Here is a 20,160-nt window from a genome sequence, read left to right as displayed (position 1 = left end):
ACCAGAAATACTATAAGACAAGGCTTTGAGAGCGACTGTGTTCACACAGCGTTTTCAAATGGACCAGCCCTGCACGCTTCAAACCGGAACCAACGTACAAAGTAACGCGAAACACAAAAATTATTCGGTCTTCACAATCACGTATCATGACATTAATCAATCCTAGAGCAAAACATGGACAGGATATTCGTGTATTTTGACATTTATTTTACAATATAAATACTAGTCTTTACAAAGATAAGTCATAGATCTCATAATTTGATGTACTTAAGTATTCTACAACATTACTCTTTTCAGCTAAGAATACTTAAGTACAGTGATAACAGTAACACAGAGGATGTACATCTTTCAATTCCATATGCTATTTCCTTTTTTTTTGTAGAGATAAATGAATAAAAAAAACAAAAGACATACAAATGTTTACTATTATCCAATCACATTCATTACTCTAAAACATTAACAAATAATTAAACTTCATCGTCTTCTGTGACGTACTCTTTGTTTTGGGGAAAGAAAGTTTTCGCTACAGATATCTACATCACCATGGGGATATAAATCCCCGTGTTTAAGCCCTCCTCTCTTCCTCCATCTCTCTGCCTCTCTGCTCTTTCTGCTCCTTCTGTCACCTGCCGCATCCCTGCTCTTCTTTTGTGGAGGGGGTGGAGACTTATGACTCAGAAGAAGAGACCTGGAGGGGTCTGAAGGGCAAACTTCATCATCAAATTTCCCCTTGGATCTTCCTAATAGTCCTCCTTCTCGTCTTGCTTGAGCCTCTCTCCTCAGCCTCTTCACCTCCCGTCTCTCTCTGCGCCTCTCTGGCCACGTCTTCCTCCTGCCAGCCTGGCTACAGGCCACCTGCTTTGTCCTGCTCCTCCCTTGAACAGGCTGATTCTCCTCGCCACTCTCTCCTGTTAGTTCAGTCTGCTGATCGAAGAAAGGCAGGGATCCAGCACCTATGAGCTCTGCAAACACAGCATTGATAGAAAAATTGAACTGGATAATCTCTGCAAACCTGTGCTGAACAATCAGTTTAAAGAACCTGTTAACAAATGCATGAATTCATGTTTATAATTAACAAGAGATCAAACATAACATGAAAGGGTTCTCTCAACTACACAAACCAACAAGAAGAGTCCTTATGTTCTTTGTGTTGGTTTTTATAGTCCGCAACTTGTCTAATTTGATTCACTCTCATTGCTTTCTTTGACTGAGTTTTCAGTCGCAGTCGGCAGCTGTTTTTAGAGGGAAAAAAACCTCTAATGAAGCCAAATACTTCACCTGCCCAGCAACAAACAGTAAAATGACTATGTGAGTGAGCAGCTGGTGAATATAATGATACATTAAGTGAAACTGATAAATCACAGCTTAAGGCAGATTGAATACTAATTCTAAACTAAGTGTAAAATCATCAGGTACATCAGTGCTTAATTTGTACCTGATCCTGTCGGAGTAATATCCAGCAACTACCAGATTGGATCCAGCACCTTTGTCACTGTCCAAGTCTGTCATTACATTTGGCGCGATACAATGTTATTTGTTCTGATATTCTTTTTTGTATTTAAATAACTGTGAAACTCTTTTTTTTCTGCCAAAATGACAAAAGAGGGACAGAGCGAGAGGTCAGATCGCAATAACAGTCCAAAAAAGTGGATGCTACGACGAAGATCAGTGAAATGCTACTTTCAAAAGTTATATTTGAGGAAAAAGTTCATGTTCAGTACGTGCATGAATAAAAAGTATGTTAACTTTAACAAAACATATTTTGTCCCCCATCTGATGACGAGTCTGACATCAGGCCGGTAAGTCTGTTCCCAAATTATTTTCCAAATTTCTGTGTTGTTGTTCCGACTTGAGCAGAAGTTTCATGTGCTTTTTTACAACTTGGAAACATTGTTTTTTCGATGTGTCCGACACCATCTTAACACCATCCTATGCATTCTGGGAGTTGTTGTCTTTCATCCACATGAGCCAAAAACATACCTTTTTTTTGGACAGGAAGGCACCAACTTCAAAAAAAGTTTCACGTTTCTACTACACATCTGACCCAACGTCAATACAGATTCATGTTTCAACAGGTGAAGTAGCCCTTCAAGTTTTCACTTTGAACTTTATCTCTGCTCTTTAAGTGATATGAAGACAACATGTTCATCATAGTGTCGTATAGGGAGCTCTGTTGCTTTGTCTGCCACTTCCGGGCACTTTTTTGACTTGTTTCCTGAGACACCAAACACCCTACCTTTACAGTCTACCACTGTGTGGTGTAACAAGAACTGACTCAGGAGTACATGTTTGAAAAAAGCTCCCATGGGCACATCATGTATGATATTTGAACTTGTTCTATCTTTCTTTGGCTAAAAAAAACATTTGTTTTTGCTCAATCATCTTGGTGGAAGCTACTTGAGTTTTGTTCTGGCTTTTCAAGCCAGGATCAAGGATCATTTGACCGATATTAGCACGTTTTAGTGCAGAACAACACCTTTTTATTTTAGGTCAAATCATGCTATGAAAAGCCTAACTGAAGGCTAAAGCTACTACACACTAACTAGACAGAGCAACAGCTGGTGTGCACTGTAATCAAACAAAGTCATGAAAGGGGATCCTTGACCAGCTTGGTGTGTTTTGTTTTGTTTTTTTTGTTTTTTTGTTTTTTTGGGGTTTTTTTTAAATCAGATTGAAATTGAAATTCCCCTTTTAAAAATGACTAACCACAATAAAGCAACATAATTTAAGGACAATTTCAACAATAACACTACATGAAACCATTTATGTTTTCTCACCTTTTGATCCTTCATGCATCACTGTACAATGTTTCAGGATGTCGTTGATTGTGTCATAATGGCAAACATAGGGCAGTGAGGGACACATCCCGTTGACCATCCTCCTTTTAGTGCACTCCTGATACAGACAGAAACACGGGCACATGGAGGGAGGGACGCCAACAAACAATGTAATTAAAACAGAGAATATTCAATTAAAAGTGAGGGAGCAGGAGGATCAAAGAAAGGCAGGTGCTAGTCCAATCCAAAATAAGATAGAGGACAAGAGAGGGAGTGTATGCTGCGCAGAGATGTACAGAGAGGTGGAGAACACCAAGGAGAAACATGAGTGTAGCAAAAAAGGCAGAAATAAAGGGATACACCTGAGAGCAAGTGAAGATTAAGCCTGGGTAGCAAGGAAAGATGACAATAGAGTAAGATTTATGTTCTTGGTCACTTACATAACCATAATGTCCACTCTTGGAGCAGTTGTAACAAAACGTTTGGTACTCATTTTGTTGTGGGGCGTGGACTGTCGCTGGCCTTATTGGAACCTCTAGTTGGATCTAGTTAGATATGGAAATAGATCATTAGTTGAGTTATTTCTTTCATACAAACCAAGCATTCCAACTTTTAGTTTCACCCGTACTTTTCAGTGCAGTAAAGTACAAAATTGAACTCACAGTCAAGTGATATTGTCTCCACAAATCAGGGCAGGCCTGAAGTCAACCCAGGAGACAAAAAGTAAAAGTGAGTCACTGAAAACATTGTACAACTGCAGAGAAGAAGTGAAAATGAACAACTGCCTGAATACATGAAATAAAACTTAATACATTAGGCCTACACTTTCCTGAGGCACAACGTCAACACACCACTAAAGAATGCTTTCAGTGTTTCCTTTAACATGTAAACACATTCTTTTAACATAGACTGCGACAGGGAACACATCTGGGTGCTTCAGGATACTCACATCAGAGAGATGTCCTGCCACCCTGCAGCGCTTGCAGTGTTGATTCCAAACTGGGGGTCTTTCACAGGGTCTGGAACAATGCGATGGCAGTCCACAGCTGGAGCAGGGACGGCGCGGACAGTCCCTCTGAATATGGCCCTGGATCCCACACAGGACACAGGTGAGACTTTTCTGAAGGCAAAAAGACAAAAAAAAAAAGGGTTATGGGGGATGCTGTGATTTTATTAGTCAACATCTAAAAGTTCACTGACAATCTGTTAAGCCCCGTTTCCACCGAGCGGTAAACATAACCCTGCAGTTTTTAAATACACAGCCGATTATTTACGTCTGTTTATTTCTCCTTGCGGCACACAGCCTTCTCTGAAACAAAGCTTGATTTGAGTTCAGTAATAAAGAGTCACATGCCAGTAACAGAGTGGATGAACTGCTGGATGTCTTCCATTGATGGTTTTCTTTGCGTCACGTTTTTCTCCTTTGTTGAAATTATTAGTTAGCAGTTAGCTGTTAGCTGCTGCCATGGGACGCAATTACGTAGCTGACGTGGCTATCGGCATCTGGCTTACGCGCTGCCTACCAAATAGGGCATGAGTGGGGCAAACTGTACCGATCCATACCGGACTGCTGTGTGGAAACGGGGCTTAAGTGAAACAACAGAGACATATCAGGAAGGTACTGCACAATGAAAACATTGTTTTTTTCTTCTATTTTACAACTTGACAGCAAAATATCTTAATTCACGACAGGAAATTATTCTACGTTTATGCTGCTGAAATATGGGTAATCATTTCCAAAAAAAGACCTCAGTATGGATATTTTTAGAGATTCTGAAAAGTCTAAAGCAGCACGGAAAACGTCAAGTGTTAACCAAGATTAAATATGCCACAATGGTAAGCATCTTGAAGGGATACTATAACATGCTCTGTCATTGATTCTAGTCGGTAAGACATCTCGGCAGTTTGGTCAGTATTTCGATCAGAAAGAGGGTCATCGAGCAACATCTGTATCAAACTCTTGCAATGACTTTTCTTCCGCTGAGCTGTAATGCTAAAAATTAAGAAAGGGTAGACGGGGGAGTTTCTTTACCTTCTGATAATAGCAGCTTTTTGCGAGATGTCCCATCCTATTGCAGATGTTACAAGCCTGAAAATTACCAGGCACCCAATAGCGGAAGGGCTGAGTCTTCTCAGCACCACACTACAAAACATAATGAAAGGCCTTTATTACTAAATAAATAAAAACAGTCGTTAATATGAAGTACACACTGTTATATTAGACTACAGCCATCTTAAACAAATGTTAATGAACTGAGAAATGTATTACTCAGAATTTCATTATGAAACAATACAAAAGAAATAATTTCATTTCATCCATTTTTTACAATAAATATTTTCACTGAGAGAAGTTGGTTTTTATTGGTTATTTTAATTCAATTTTATTCAAACAGGTTTGAGTTTATTTGAACATTAAAGAGTTTGACCAAAAATACACCAGCTGCTGCTCAGCAGAATACGAGAGTGTACCTGGACTATCCTGAAAAACACGATTTCCACATTAACATGAAAGCTGATGGATGTCAGTAGTTACCTTGTCCTTCTCTGATAGTTGCCAAGTGTCCATCTCTGTCTTCACATTCTGATCTATACAAGAAGAAAACACATAATACAAGATATGAGTGCAATGTAAACTGTGTAAATATGTGCTTCACACAATTCCGCCCCCCCTCCAAAAAAAAAAAAAATGCTTTTACATATCAAGAATAAAGTTAAATGCTCTGCTACAGTGGCTCTACTGGCTGACATTATTAGAAGACCTGGTCGAGCAAAAAGACTCCCTGCTGTGAGTATGAGTATCAGGATTGATGTGAATCAGAGCATCTCTGGAAAAAAAAAACTGAGTAATGACCGAGCAAAAAGCCTTGTAAATATTAAAAATTCATTGCAATCTATAGTTTAAAACATATACAGTGTATATTAGTCCTCTTTGTCAAATCATGCATTAAATGTTCCTCATCCAATGTGTAAACACAACAGCGGTATACACATTTGACAAGACAAGAAAACTCTAATCGCCTACACATGTGACCTGCTGATCTTCATTGGTTTACCCTAAATACATGTAATAGAGGGCCACTGAGGTGGACATTGATTGTTTTATACTGAATTGGATCTTTTTTCCCCCCATATAACAGCATGTCAAAATAAATCATTTAGTATAAGTACATAGGCAGTATGTCATTTCCCCTTTCACCTCCAGTTTTACGTGTTTGTCTTTCAGGTTAACATTGCATAACGTATATATAACATACCGGTAATACAATTTCACAGATGCATAAAAAATGGTTTGCCTTGATATTACAACCATTGAAACAGAATGGCAGACTTCAATACAAGAGTACAATAAAGTGCAGTCTGACCTTCATCTCCAGAGTTGTTCCAGTAGCTCAGGTTAAGCTGAATACTGGAGTCTCCCACCTGCTCCTCACTCCCCAGGATCATCCAGTCCTCCAAGGGCTGGTCTCTGTCCTCATGCAGGTCAAAAAAGGAAACAGAACTCGGGCTGCTGGAGTTCAAATCCAGCAGGAGAGGAGGAGAGCGATCCAGGCTCAGCCGAGTGGATTGTTTAGATAGTTTGTGATGTCTCTGGAGAATTAAATTGGTCTCATCTTCACCCCCTGAACTGCCAGACTCCTCAATAAAGAAACGATCATCTTTGCCATGATCATTATTTTCGTTGTCCATCATAGCACAACAAAGCAGCAGCTGAACAGCACCACCCGACGACGATTCACCGAACTGCTCTGAAATAACACCTGATTCATTTAAAACACTAATTCGGGCAACGAGCAGGGGTGGACTAGCTTGTTGGTTAGATCCCACCCTAATGCATATTTAAACTGAGTTTTTATGGGGAGTAATCCAGCATTTACAAAGACACGTGGGTTCACATTAGCCCAGCCGGTGCTATGCTAACCATAGCTCTTTAGCTAACAGCTAGTTCAACAGCAAAGAGTTAAGAGAAAATTAAGTCACCAATAGTAATTGTTAGCTCTTATCACTTCTAGATTACCTTCTCTCGGTGTCAAATTCACACAGCACACCATTCTAAAAGCCCTTGCTTAAAGGTGAATGAAGTCCCCTCCGTCCTGATGTAAGGTAGAAATACAGCGACAGGCTTTGGTACAAACTTCACTCTCTCAGGCGGAAACAGGAACTGTGTGTTACCATGGTTTCTGAGTAGCATCTTGGGGGAATGTTTATTACTAATGTAGCAAATGCATTCTGTACAATTCTTTATGTAGATTATTTTTCTCTAGTAAATTATACTAGTATAGAATATATATACACACACACATTTACTTTTAAACCCAAATTATATTTAATTAATCTCACCGTATCACATTTAATCTATTTTCATACAATAATAATTTTAACATTAGGTTTTTTTATTTACATGTTCTGTTACCTGGCTTACAGAATGTTAATCAGAAGTTCAATTGTTTTAGTGCATTTTGCTGATTTCATTTGCACAGAGATTAACTACACTGGTGTTTTGCTGGCAATGATTTATCTGGTTTGCACATTAAGAATATGTTCTTTGGTGTGTGTGTGTGTGTGTGTGTGTGTGTGTGCATGTGTAGGTTCAAAGTACAAACATTTATTTTTCTGGGGGATATTTAGACTGACTACTTCCTTCTTTATAAATCACTGCAGCATTTCCTCAACCAGCTCAGCCACCAAAGAAACAGGGAATATTATATAATCATTGCAGTTTTAAAGATCAATAATCTTTCACAGAAGCCACCAGGTGAGAACACTTAAGACTTCACAGCGTGAGGAGCACATAGGTGGAAAGAGTCAAACAAAACTAGACCAGAAGTAGATTAAGAACAAGATGTCGTTGCATCCCAGACTGGTCTTCAAGCGGAGAGAGACCATCACAGCTCTGCCTCTCTATTACTCTGGACACCTTCAAAAGAAAAGCTCCAAAGATAAGGTGAGAAAACACACTGACAAGCTAAAGACAAATGTCAATAAATTATTAAGTGACAGTGTTCAATTTGGAAATTAGAAAGCGGTGTAAACTGTAGACATTAAATTGACAGGTGTGATTTTCAGGATTTCAAGAAATATTACGGAGAGCTGCGTGGAACCACCCTGTTTCTTTATCAAAATGACACACAAGATACAGTAAGCAGTTTTATTTTCTTTTTCTTCTCTAAGTTTTAGCAAAAGTGTGATTTGACTTTATTAAATGTTCAATTTAACAATTAATTTAAGAGCTGATTCCCCACTATAGCATGTGTGGTACTAAGCCTTTTTTAATCAGGGCGATACTGTCAAAGGCCTATTAGAAAGGTGGTGATACAAACACAAAAGAACAGATTTGTTCTGCTATATATATATATTATAAGTTACTTAGTTTTCACATTATGTGAAGCATTTTTCAAGTAATTAAACATGTATCTGATATACAAAGTAATGATTTTTAATTGTTTAAATGTTTGCTCTCCAGTACACAGAAAAGATGGACCTGGAGAAGCTGAAGTCCATGGAGCCAGTTAATCCTTATCCGAAGAAGGTGCCTATCTTCACTCTCTTTCTACAAACAGAGGAGGTACATCTTAAGGTGTGTAGGAGTTTTTTTTTTTTTTCAGCCTATATGGGTCTTGGGTTTCAACATTTGTGGGCTAACATATCTACCCTCGTCCAGTTGACAAGTTTTCCTTCTTTTGTGAGCAGCTAAAAAATAAGTCTGCTGTGTTACTGTACAGATGGACAATCCTGAGACAGGAATGGAGTGGAACGGATTTATCCTGACTGTCACTAAAGTAAGCAGCACACCTGTAAAGCCATAAAAACACAATTCATGATGCTACAGAATATGCTAAGTGTGCAGAAAAATCCTTCATGTCTGACCTTCTCCACGGAGAGAATGTATCCTACGACTGTATTGGCAAAAAATAGCGTTGTCTGGTTGATTATTATGCAGTTATATGACTGATAAAGCTTAATTGGCCATATTGAAATGAAAAAGGCACTGAGGACACAACAAGGAAGCTGAAAATTGATTACAGACTACAGATAAGATCCAGATAAGCAAAGTTTCTGTTATGTAAACGACAGAAGGGCTTATTTAGGACTTCATTATCAAGATTCAGCTGTATTTATTTCTACATTGAGGAGAGAAAAATAGAGTTTTGATGTTGAACTCTATTTTCCTGTAGAAAGAGATTCCCAGTAAGCTGCAACTTCTGCCCGGTCAGAAGCTGGAGCTTCAGGACGTTCTGGCTAAGGAGAGGAAAAGAAACAACCCGACACAGCGTCCACCCCTCCCACCCCGACCTGCCTTCCTGCAGTCAGCCTCCTCCGCCTCCCCTCCACCACCCAAAGATGAGCCTGACCTCATCGCTTCAGAGATGCCTGTGTAAGTTAGAAAAGATCCCATGAATTTCACTTATCAGATTCTTCCCTCTGGGCTCATCCTTATTTTGACTCATTTAAGAATTTTCAGCCTTTTCAGAAAACAAATCCTTATCTCCCTACACTCACCATCACGTGATGTATACTTCTGCTATGCCATAAAACCACACCTTTATGACCTCCACAGGCAATGAGAAAGTGTTTCTTTATTTTCTTGATTCTTGCAGCTGTTTCTTTAACGTGTCTCGAAGCAAGGCTGAGCAGATGTTGGAGGAGAACCCTGAATATGGAAGCATTATCCTCCGTCCATCAGCTCTGGCTAACAACTACGCCCTCACCATCAGACAGCTAAAGCAAAGGTCTGACCCTGCATCACTTTTGTCTCAAAAAAAAAGAAGGAAGAATGAGTGAGGATGGATGACAGTTTGCTTTTGTCTCATAAATTGTTGCTCATTAAAGGCCCACTCAGCACAAGGTTAACCCTTTATAGGGCAAGTGACTATTTTTGTTAATTTCCACAAACACTACACATGGCCACCCATCTGCACCTCAGTAAGGTCGAAAAGCATGTGATCCTCACTCAGCCAATCAGAAGAGATCACTCTATGTCACTGATCCTGCTATTGTAACATTTGAACCAAATATGGTAACTTTGTCAATGTTTTTTGCAATTACGATTAAAAAAAAAAAAATTATAACAGAAATGCAGTTCTGTTATGTCCCTGAATAATAATAATAATAATAATAATAAAAATAATATAAATAATAATAATGACAATAATGGTTGAGTTGAGTTTATTGGTTTGTAAATAACAAATATATACAACCCATCACATATAACATAACTTTCTTAAACCAAAGGTTATAGGCTAATAATGATAATAATAATAATACATTTTCTTTGTAGCGCACCTTACATTTAAAAGAAAATCTCAAGGTGCTACAAGTAGGTCTGAATAACAGTACGAGTTTGAATTTTTGAATTTCAAAGTATTTCAATGAGTGCCCTGTAAAGAATTAATAATCCCTGTCCTTCTTTTGTTTCAGTGAAGGTGTCATGAAGAACTACAGAGTGACCTCCACAAATTCAGGGTTTGTCATTGAGCTGGATGTGCCAGTAAGTCGCACAGAGAACGGTTGTTGTGTTTAACCATGTGCTATGAGGATTTAAGATGCTACCAAATCAGCTGATAAAAAACTCCCATCACATTCTTGCATTCATTTGTGTAAGATAGATTTTATGTCAAACATTTATCAAACTTGAGTGGCCAAAAAATATGAACCCGACCATATTCAAGTGCAAATCAAATCAGTCATAAGACACAAACATGAACAGACCTGGTCTTTTTCCTGACATTACTTCCATGTGTCCTCCTCTCTCTAGGTGACAGTCTCCTCCCTGAATGATGTGGTTGACTACTTCCTTGAGAAGACAGAGTATCGTCTGCAGCCCTACAGACCATTTCAGCCCTATGACACTCGAATTGGTGAGAAGAATCACTACTGTTTAACAGAGTTCTGGTGCCCTGATATTTACACAACTCCTAAAAATGTTCATGTGTTCATCAGATGTTTCGCATACTCCAAAGTGCATTAGCATCACCTCAACTGCTCATAAAGCGGTACCAAGTGCCCAGGTGGCCCCTATGCAACGTTCAGAGACCAAAGAAGAGCTGTCTTGCCCTCCAACTAAACCAGAGGAGGGGGACTACGTGATTCCAGATGACAACAGACCTGAACATCATGACCTGAAGCGGGGTGAGAATGAGTGAATATTTGTATAAGAAAAGCAGCTTAGTTTTTTTTTTTTTGGCTATGACACAATAAAGTCTGTCTGAATGACAATATATGCTTTTGTCCAAACTAGCTGACTTGGATGGAGAGCTACGCCAAGTTTTGAAAGTACGTAGGGAAAACATCTATGCTGCAAATGACGAGGGGAAAGTTGTGACTTGTCAGAAAAAAAACACCAAAAATTCCCCCCCAAGAACAGCGACCTGGAGTAAAAACAGTTCAGTAGTGTAAGCTGTGTTCGGTCAGTCACAGGTCTTCTTACTTCATGTTTTTGAAATTCATTGACAGAGTTAGAAATGTGCAGTGGTTTAAATCAAATGAGAGAGACCTGCCAATCCCAAAAATCACTGAAGCGAAGCAAACACCTTATGTATGAAACCCTCTGAGAAGCTCACAATATCCCTGACTTACTGTGAGTAGTGTATATGTACCTGATACTATACATGTAGTATGTAAGTGACTCAGTCTGTAGGGACTTAGGTTAGGAAATGGAGGGTTGGCGGGTGATGTCCCGGCACGGACCAAGTCCGGAAATTAGTTTGGTGCCAGTCCACTTCCTGAGCACTGCCGAGGTGCCCTTGAGCAAGGCACTGAATCCCAAAACTGCTCTGAAGCGCTCACTCTTTGACCTCTCCATTAAAGCATATCACTAGGATCCTGTTTGTGTACAAGTGTGTATTTCGGCCTATGTGTGTAAACCGAATTTCCCCCTGTGGGATTAATATAGTATAAATTATTATTATTGACGAGTATTGAACAATTAGTCAAAGATATTTATATTAAACAAATTCCAGAATGAAAAATAAATGTGTGTAAAATTCTTCAAGACTAAAGCCATTACAGTGCCCAGACCAAATGGTTTGATTACTCTGCCAAGTTAATTTATATTTTCTTTTTACAGCAGCCTAACAGCACTAAGTGTTATCTTATTGATGATCAATTGTTTACAAATGACTATGATGTTGTTTAATAAAGTTTTTTTTTTTTTTTTTATTATTCGGTCATTAAAAAGTGAGTTGTGGATGTTAATCATGCATTAAAAAATGAAATCACTGACATTTAAGAGGCAGAAGACAGCTTTTTATTTTTTATTTACGGTGTGATCATCAAAACAGGTTCACACTATGACACGAGTGAAATTATTTCAGCTCAAGAGTGCCTCTTTCTAAGCTTGTATTTATCCAGTAATTGAGTAAAATTTATTTTACATAGAAATGGCACGTGTCTGTGATTGTATGGATCAGCATAATCATTTGTAATATTCAAAGGCATTTCAAAATACTAAACACTTTTGTTCAATTAAATAAAACAAAAACTCATTCCAGGTTGGTTCTTTATTTTTCTTTTGCACAGGAGGAAGCCAACAAAATGATTCAAATGTTATAATCATGTATTTATAAGTTATTCCATTAAGACTGTATGTTCACATTTGTTATCATTATCACGGATCATGTTATAGGTTTAAAGTTTAAGGATCATTCACCACTCAAAGACGGCAAGACTGCAACGAATGTTCAATCAAAACAAGAAAAACTAAAACTTTCCCTTTTGTCTGCTCCTTCCATCTCTTCTTTATTTAACTTAGTCACGCACCCACACAAACACACACACCTGTTTCACACACACTTATATTCTGCTCCTTTATATCGTGTTATAGCAGCCTTTGTGTAAAGAATGCAAATAATAAGTTAACATTTCAGGATTTTAGAAAAAATAAATAAATACAGAGGATCGCTCCCCAATGAAGGCGGTTGCTCCACTGTGGCTGTTGTTATGACATTACTTCTCGGTGAGTGACAGCTGCAGGATCCTCTCCAGCTCATCCTCTTCCTCCTTCTGCTTCCTACAACACACACACACACACACACACACACACACACACACACACACACACACACACACACACACACACACACACACACACACACACAGGAAGAAAAGCAAAGGGAACAGTTATATCAGGAATCATTTGATCTTGTTTTAAAACAACATGGTTTCCTTACCATAACTGAGGTTACATTTCTTGAGCTCTCTTAATATGCTAAGTTTAGTTGGTTGTTCAGTACAAATTTATAGCCATGCTGAGTGTGTTGTTTTAGTGTACTAACGTTATCCAGTTATCCATATCTATGGGTTATAAATGGAACCTTGTGTAATTAAGTCCATAAACCCTTGTTAAAAAAATTGTTTAGTGGTCAGTCATACCCTGGGGTGGAAGGTGACAGCGCTTGTTTGGTTGCTGGGGCAACGGAGGCCATAGGTTGGGTTATGTAACTTATCAGTATGGCATAGAGGCATCCACTGATGAGGGGTTTGTTCACTCAGCGATTATGTGTTCATTTCAAATGTCTCTCAGTACACAAGCATGTATGAATCATGACTTTCTTGTTGTGTCTGTGTAGTCAACAAATGAAATGAATCAGACAAACAACATATTCTTTCATTCTCCTTGGATTTGGATGTTGTAAGATTTTGTCACTCGACTCATTAAGAGCTGCAGTCAGCTCTTCCATCTCTGAACCTCAGTAGATATACAGACAAAGGAGGAGGCAGAAAAGAGGGGAGCCACGGACGATGTTGGTGCAGTGGGGGAAAAGTCAGCGGAGTAAAACTCATACAGACATAGCTCCTTGTTCTGAGTCACTCACCTCTGGGCTTGACAAAGTCAAGCTGACACTGAGCTGTAGCCTCAGTTAATATCACTGATGTTGCATTATCTCAATATCCTCAAAGTATTCCTCCCCCTTACCTGTCCAGCTCCTCTTGCTCTCGACACGACAGCTCCATGGCGATGCGCAGCTGTTCATCAAAGGTGGACGCCATACCTAAGTGTCCTGACAACCGTGGATCCGTCACTGCGCTGAAGGAGAGCGGGGAGTTGGCGGCGGGGTCGACGGGGGAGACGGAGGAGGTGTCCGCTGCGTCTTCTTCCTCTCTGCTGGCCAATGAGAGGGACAGAGACTCCTGGATTGCCCTGAGAGAAGACGTAAATAAGAATGTCAAGACTTAAACTGAAGTATCATTAAATCTTTCTTCAGAGGAGAGCTAATTGCTTCACTACATCGGAGTATTCTTGGGAGTTGCGGATCTCTAGAGAGGGCGGAAAGAAAAGGCTAATCACTGAAGAGAGATGTTTAATTAAGTGAATTCTGAAGTCAGAGCATTCGCTGCATCGGGGGAAGGATTGAGTGAAAACTCATTCACAAAAGACTTCCCCTTCTATAACTTAAAAAAAATGATCTGATACTGAACGAAATATTTTTCTATAAACAGATCTACATGTCATACAAAAATGAATCTTAAATATTTACCCGTCTTTCTTTGCTACTCGGTAACATGAGGGACGAATTAATATGGAATAGAGAATAATAAGTACGCATATTAAACTTGTTTTCACCTCACGTCTTCTGTCCTGCTTGAGCAGTGTGAACATGTCTTTGAATGGAACAAAAGAGGTAAAGTATAAAGTTCAGTTCACCTCTCCAGCTGAGAGTCGTCCTCGTACAGTGGACTCTGGGGCACCGGGCGACTGTTGGTCAGGGCCTCCCAGATGGTTACCTAAAACATGTGTGAAAAAGAAAAGATGCATTTACCTGCGCTGACAAACGTTGTTCAGTACCGTTTTTTTTTTTTTTTTTAAACTTGTCCAGTAATTTAGTCCACTTGCAAATAATCTATTGAGGTGTTACAGAGTGAAATTAAACTAAATGAATAGTCAAAATAATCTCTCGTGTCCGAGTCTGACCTGGTCACTCTCTGTGCCCGCATCCAACAGGCTCTGCTGGATGGCGAACTGAAGCAAATTGTCATCTTCGTCCCTCATTGGCTCGCTGCGGCCTGGACCGAGGGTGGTGTACTCTGCAGGGGGCTCGAACACCGAGGGGTCCACTTCACAGTGGAAGAGAGCAGGAGACTGACCTGATGGGTGGTTAGCAAGTACGGTTTTATTCATGTCAAACACCTAATTTAAAAGACACTTCTCTGTTTTAAAAATGAAAATCAAAAACATGTTGGCTTTACTTCATATTGTTGTCTATATATACATATCGTGCTGTAAAAATGTCGGTTTCACAACTGTGCAAAGTTGTAAAGCTATGATTGAAATAATTCTGTTATGTGTGACTTATTTACAGAGTTCAAAAGAAAGTCTATATTTACCAGCTTCCTCTGAGCTCTCAGGTTCGGTAACCGTCACAGAGCTGACGGGCTCGTCACAGCCACAAAGGTTACTGAACGTCACTCTGGCATTCAATACATGAAACAAAGGAATCTCTGGAGGAAAGACAGGAGGTTTAACAACATTCTTTAATGGCTCATTATCTTACATATCTTGAGCTTTCAGTCAAAATCGTTTCTTACAAAAAGCTAGTGGGGGAATTTAGACATGGACATGGAGTCATACAGCCAAATCTCTAACACCGACCTATCTTGACAGGGAAGCCTGGCGGAAGGCGGAGAGTGATGAAATCGCGCAGTTTGGCAAAGTGGGCGTTGGAGATGGCCATGAGGTCGATGATGGGTGTCACCTGCTCAGCCAGAGACAGAGGGTGACTTTCACTTAACCACAGCGTGGCTTTAAACCTGCAGATTAAAAAAAGAGACAAGGTAAACATAAACGTCTTATTTTCAGAGAACTGGCCTACAATGAAAGGTTTAAACGATGAACAGCGTTTCCACAACTGCAGCCTACTTCTGCACTTTGCTCGTGAGCTCGACGGGACGTCCGATGTCCCGCCCATTCAGGTTGAACTCTGGGTTGAAGTATTCCTCAGCTGTGATGGCCGTCGGGTTGTGTGGACTGGCACACTGGGACACGTTACTCTGATAAAAAAAAATTATATATGGTGAGGGAGTTACAAGTGACGAGTTCATCAAAGAAAAAGCTGCAGATAGTGTGGGCAGCATGTGTGGAGACTCTTACCCCGTTGTGAGCTGTGTGCTGTTCAGCAATCCCCAGGAAGGACTGCAGAGGAGTCTTAGAGCCTGAGTGGGAATGAAACAGAACTTAACTTCACTAAACGAAGAAAAGAGATTCATAATGCAATGAAGGGAAACTGACTTTGTACTATGAGTTACCTTTGCTCCTCGACTTGTCCTGGTCTGATAGATGCTCAGTTCTTGACCGAGTCACCAGCTCCACATTGGTGGCACTGTAAACCTGTACATAAAAGAAAAAAAATAAAGTTTTTACAAAACATATATGTATAGTAAAAACGTATATTTAGAAATGGTGTGCATGGTGTGTATGCGATTGTGCCAACTTTGATCAGCAGTTCATTACCTTGGCTTCATACCCGCTGACCACTTCACTCTTTTCTGAACGCCAGCCCCAGATACCAGATTTGTTCCTGAGCAAGCAGAGAGAGAAAGTGCAGCACAGAGTTGAACAATTTAAAGCCTTTAAAGAAAGAAAAAAAGAACCTGAACCCAAAACACTTTCAGACTGGGTTTTTATTATATCGATGAACTTTTTTGGGTTTGTTACCGTTCAAAGGCAATGTTTCGTGTGTTGAGGTGCGTGGAGACAATGGGTGATGTGATTCTCTGGGCTGTGTTCTCCTGTGAAGGCTGCATGGCTGCCAGGAGGGAAGGGGCATCACGGGGAGACAACACAAGAGGCTCTGTGTACACCACCTGCTTCTCATGGTCCACCTCCATCACCACTGCACCATCATCTAAGAAAAAAACGACAGCAAAAATATATTTAAAAAAAAACTTGTTTGGTGTTGCTTGATTTAAGGCTTAAATGGTTTTACAAAGTGTTTCTTTCCATCTTTTAATCTCATGCGTTCCGGGAGCGCACACACCTCCACCCTTGAAGATATAGCTGCGTCGCCCTTTCAGCCAGGTCATGTGTTCAAAGCCCAGGAGGGTGGTATCCACGCGGAGGCACGAGCCACTCTTCCACACTCGGTAGACGTCACTGGGACACACCTTCGAAACTAAGGGCACTGAAAGGAAGACCGAATAAAAGACAGGTTCTCAAAACAGAAGGCAAAGACAGTGAGGGAAGCAAACAGCAAAAAGGGCAAACGTGTGAGAGTTGAAAAGGCTGCATTCATTGAAAGATAAAAAAAAAAGAATTAAAGAACCAATTATTTAGCTACCGGTAATTAGCACCGTAGCTGATTAAACCATTAGGATTAACTATCTGACAGTAGTTTCAGAAAGACAATTAACCTCTATGAGTAAGAAAGTAATATATCAAAGATTATCTAAGATATCCAACGTTTTCAAAAACAACAGAGAGAGAATGCTACACAGTCAAAAAGGAGACAAAGTTTAGCTACAAACGCTGATTATAATACATTTCCAGTTCATACCAAAGTTTTATTGTAATTTCGTGATAAATTGGTGTCCTCTCAACATAGCACCAAAACAGCGCCAGTCAAGGTTTCCACTGATTGGCTGCTTGCAGCTGACTCTGGGTGCTACTCTATTTTGATGCTTGCCTTCAGCTCAGCCTTTAAAACAATGGAGCACAATGTCATAATCAGCTGGCTCAAGTACACTTTAGTGGCCTAAGTGGTGTGGCGTCGGTTCTGGACTAGTTTGTTTCCGGTCTGTAGAAGGTTTTTTTTCTGTCAAGCTTAGAGATGCTTTTTCTCCTTGTGTTCTTCTTTATGGAGAGATGCCCCAGGGGTCTATTTTGGGTCCCCTCCTTTTCACTATTTACATTCTGCCCATAGATAAATCCTACCAGGAGATGTGAAAAAGGCCCATTCTGTGTCCTATTATAAATAACTTCTTAAATCTCACTTTTATTTAGTTGAACTGCTGCCGTTGTTGTGTACTTCTTTTAAAGGGTCCTTTTTTATTACAGAGAAATAAGAGCATAGAGCAGCAAGCCTAACCCAGCGAGGTGAGCCCGAGTCTAATCAGGCTTTTCACCCCGGCTCTGCATTCTTTCTAATCTTATGAGCGTGGATGAGGACATAGGGGAGCTCTAGCCTTAACTGGCTTTTACCCTGACTCTGCTGGATTATTTGTTTTGTTATTTGTAAAAACTATTTCCTGCTTTTTTAATTGTAAAGTACTTTGTAACCTGTTTTTAAAATTGATAAATAAATTAAGTTATTATTACTACGTCGAAAACCATCAACATTTCTTTCTCTTATTCAACAGCTTTGTATAGAAATGCAATAGAGACAATATTCTATCGATATAATATATTATCTTTATCTTGAATATTAGTTGATGATAGTAAAGTTTAAACTACACTTAAGCATCTCATTCAGATTGAAGAAGGCAAAGTAATCCAAAACAGGAAACCACATTAAAGCTGTGTAAATGTCTTGTGTGAAGTCTTTTCGTTTAATTAAACTGAAAATCACTCAAATCTTCCATCTAAGAGCTGGGAGAAAGCTGCTGCAAGTGGAGCTACGACTGGAGCAGAAAGTAACCTTTGAGAAAAAAAAAAAACACATATGTGACCCACACTTACCCCAACTGGTGAACTCCCACTTCATTTCCACATAGAAGTCCCGTGCCTGACGAAGAACAAAGAACATTTTATCAACATAAACAAAACAAAATACCCCTCCATGGGATGTTTGACTCTATCAGGCTTGGAATTGTGTACAGTTTTTGAGCAAACGGTTACTAACATGAAGAGATGAATTTTAGATAATGAAGTTAAAACCTGGGTCTTTTTGAGAAAAGCCTTTCAATAAATATTTACCAAATGTCTGAGGTGTGGTGGAGGATCAGGTATATTGCTTTGGGAAACAGCAGAGTTTAAGAACTGGAGGCTTGTTTAATAAAACATCACATCGCGAGGCATTCCTACCTGTCTTAGTTTACTGAGCAGCTCTGGGATGCCTGACAGTCTCTCTGTGGCACGTTTGAAGTCTCTGTACTGAAGCACTAGCTGAACCAGCTCAGGGTCTCCTGTGCTCACCGCCTCCTGCAAGACTGAAACATGCATCCACGTTAAATGTGTAGGGGGGCTATACTTATTCCATCAGCAGCGGCAGCCTAAACAAATAAAGCTGGGGGGCTGCAGCAGAACACTTACTGGTCCAGCCCTGTGCGTTGGAGTGTGTCGGGTCTGCAGTGTGCCGGAGCAGCACCCGGGTGGACTCCAGGTGGCCCAGACACACAGCCAGCTCCAGCGGGGTGCGCCCCCTCGCATCCAGGCGCTCAACATCCTGCTGCGGAACCCAAAATCATCAGCAGCATGAGCGCAATGCAGTGCGATTTCTCAAATGCTATTTGTAAACCATCAGCTGCTCTTTAGTCCCCCCCCCCCCCCATTACCCACCTCTCTCTTCTGCAGCTCTCGATCGAGCTCCAGGTACTGATTGTTCCAGACCAGAACATGCAGGGGGAACGCTTCTTCAGCCATTATCGTCGTGCTTGGCAGTGTAGCAGCGGTAAAGCTGTGTTTACAATAAGACTTGTGCAGCAGATTGCACTGACACCACAGCAGACAGGAGCACAGCTGCTTAGCCGGCTAGCTGAGTCAACACCACAAAAATACGAGTGTTTAACTGGAAAAACTTGTCAGTCTAAAAAAAAAAAAATTAAGTAAATAGAAAAGTGTGGTCGCCAGCAATATTTAGGTGAATATGTTCCGTGTCTATTTAAATTAGTGGGCTGAGTTAGCCCAGCTAACCCAGCCCACTAATTTAATGTAGTTAACGTTAACTAATGGCTAGCTGAGCTACCGTTAGCTAACTTGCTAATAACACCACTGTTTCCTGCTCTTCTTTGCACCTGTTTTCCATCATTCACAAAGCAGGGTGATTAATAAATCCGACCAAATAAACACTTCCAAGTTCCTCCATGTTTTCATAATAGAAGAGTATTTAAGGAAAAAAAAGCTACCACCGTGAATTAAAGTTAGCTAGCTCCCCCGCTGCTACAGCATCCATCCAGTGTTTATATCTCAGGTTTGTTACTAAAATAAAGCGAGATAAGGCCTTTATCCCGGTTTAACATCCAGGTCACACTAGTACGTGGTATCTGCTGCAATATTGTGAGCTGTCACGAATAAGGACCCAGTCAAACCTGGGTGGCGATAATAAAACCTCTCCACATCTGTGTAAAACGAAGCCTCTCTCTGGTCGAAACAGCTGGAACAGCTTTATTTATTATTTATTTATTTATTGGGCGTCGCTTTATTTCCAGGTTAAGGGGAAAAGCTGGGTGGAGCCAGGGGAGGACCAGATATCTGATCATCTAATCCTTCAGTGCAAAACTAATAACTATAAGCTAA

General features: G+C 40.1%; 3 protein-coding genes across 6 annotated transcripts; 1 reads left to right on the top strand and 2 right to left on the bottom strand.

Moving 5' to 3' along the window:
• Positions 1–186: 186 nt before the first annotated feature.
• LOC306829767 (zinc finger CCHC domain-containing protein 7-like) lies at positions 187–6,884 on the bottom strand. Of its 3 annotated transcripts, none has more exons than XM_079352928.1 (9): positions 6,793–6,884; positions 6,140–6,518; positions 5,311–5,363; positions 4,810–4,920; positions 3,727–3,897; positions 3,440–3,475; positions 3,218–3,322; positions 2,778–2,895; positions 187–962 (listed from the first exon to the last, which is right to left on the bottom strand). In XM_079352928.1, the coding sequence occupies exons 2-9, from the start codon at positions 6,465–6,467 to the stop codon at positions 475–477; spliced, it is 1,410 nt and encodes a 469-aa protein (XP_079209054.1). In that variant the 5' UTR covers positions 6,468–6,518; positions 6,793–6,884; the 3' UTR covers positions 187–474. The 3 variants fall into 3 exon arrangements, with proteins under 3 accessions (XP_079209054.1, XP_079209053.1, XP_079209055.1); XM_079352927.1 differs by having other exon boundaries at positions 6,140–6,523; positions 6,793–6,883; XM_079352929.1 differs by having other exon boundaries at positions 6,140–6,365; positions 6,793–6,883.
• Positions 6,885–7,485: 601 nt separating this feature from the next.
• On the top strand, positions 7,486–11,171 carry LOC306829442 (signal-transducing adaptor protein 1-like; the record flags this gene model as incomplete). Its single annotated transcript, XM_079352484.1, has 10 exons — positions 7,486–7,719; positions 7,842–7,913; positions 8,239–8,352; positions 8,498–8,554; positions 8,951–9,150; positions 9,374–9,505; positions 10,194–10,263; positions 10,531–10,633; positions 10,716–10,904; positions 11,014–11,171. Exons 1-10 carry the CDS (start codon positions 7,618–7,620, stop codon positions 11,169–11,171), a joined length of 1,197 nt encoding a protein of 398 aa, XP_079208610.1. The 5' UTR covers positions 7,486–7,617.
• A 1,088-nt stretch (positions 11,172–12,259) lies between these two features.
• Positions 12,260–20,057, bottom strand: ankrd13d (ankyrin repeat domain 13 family, member D). 2 transcript variants are annotated; one of them, XM_079352921.1, is made up of 17 exons: positions 19,953–20,050; positions 19,204–19,399; positions 18,958–19,093; positions 18,730–18,854; positions 18,385–18,430; positions 16,748–16,891; positions 16,426–16,615; positions 16,222–16,288; positions 16,017–16,098; positions 15,862–15,923; positions 15,631–15,761; positions 15,364–15,521; positions 15,099–15,212; positions 14,686–14,858; positions 14,419–14,498; positions 13,690–13,914; positions 12,260–12,783 (listed from the first exon to the last, which is right to left on the bottom strand). In XM_079352921.1, exons 2-17 carry the CDS (start codon positions 19,285–19,287, stop codon positions 12,720–12,722), a joined length of 1,881 nt encoding a protein of 626 aa, XP_079209047.1. In that variant the 5' UTR covers positions 19,288–19,399; positions 19,953–20,050; the 3' UTR covers positions 12,260–12,719. The 2 variants fall into 2 exon arrangements, with proteins under 2 accessions (XP_079209047.1, XP_079209046.1); XM_079352920.1 differs by having other exon boundaries at positions 19,204–20,057.
• Between the last annotated feature and the right edge of the window lie 103 nt (positions 20,058–20,160).

Source organism: Symphodus melops (assembly GCF_947650265.1).
Source record: "Symphodus melops genome assembly, chromosome: 9".
Taxonomy (NCBI): Eukaryota; Metazoa; Chordata; class Actinopteri; order Labriformes; family Labridae; genus Symphodus; species Symphodus melops.
Note: the sequence above shows the minus strand (reverse complement) of the source record. Positions and strands in the feature narration are given on the sequence as shown.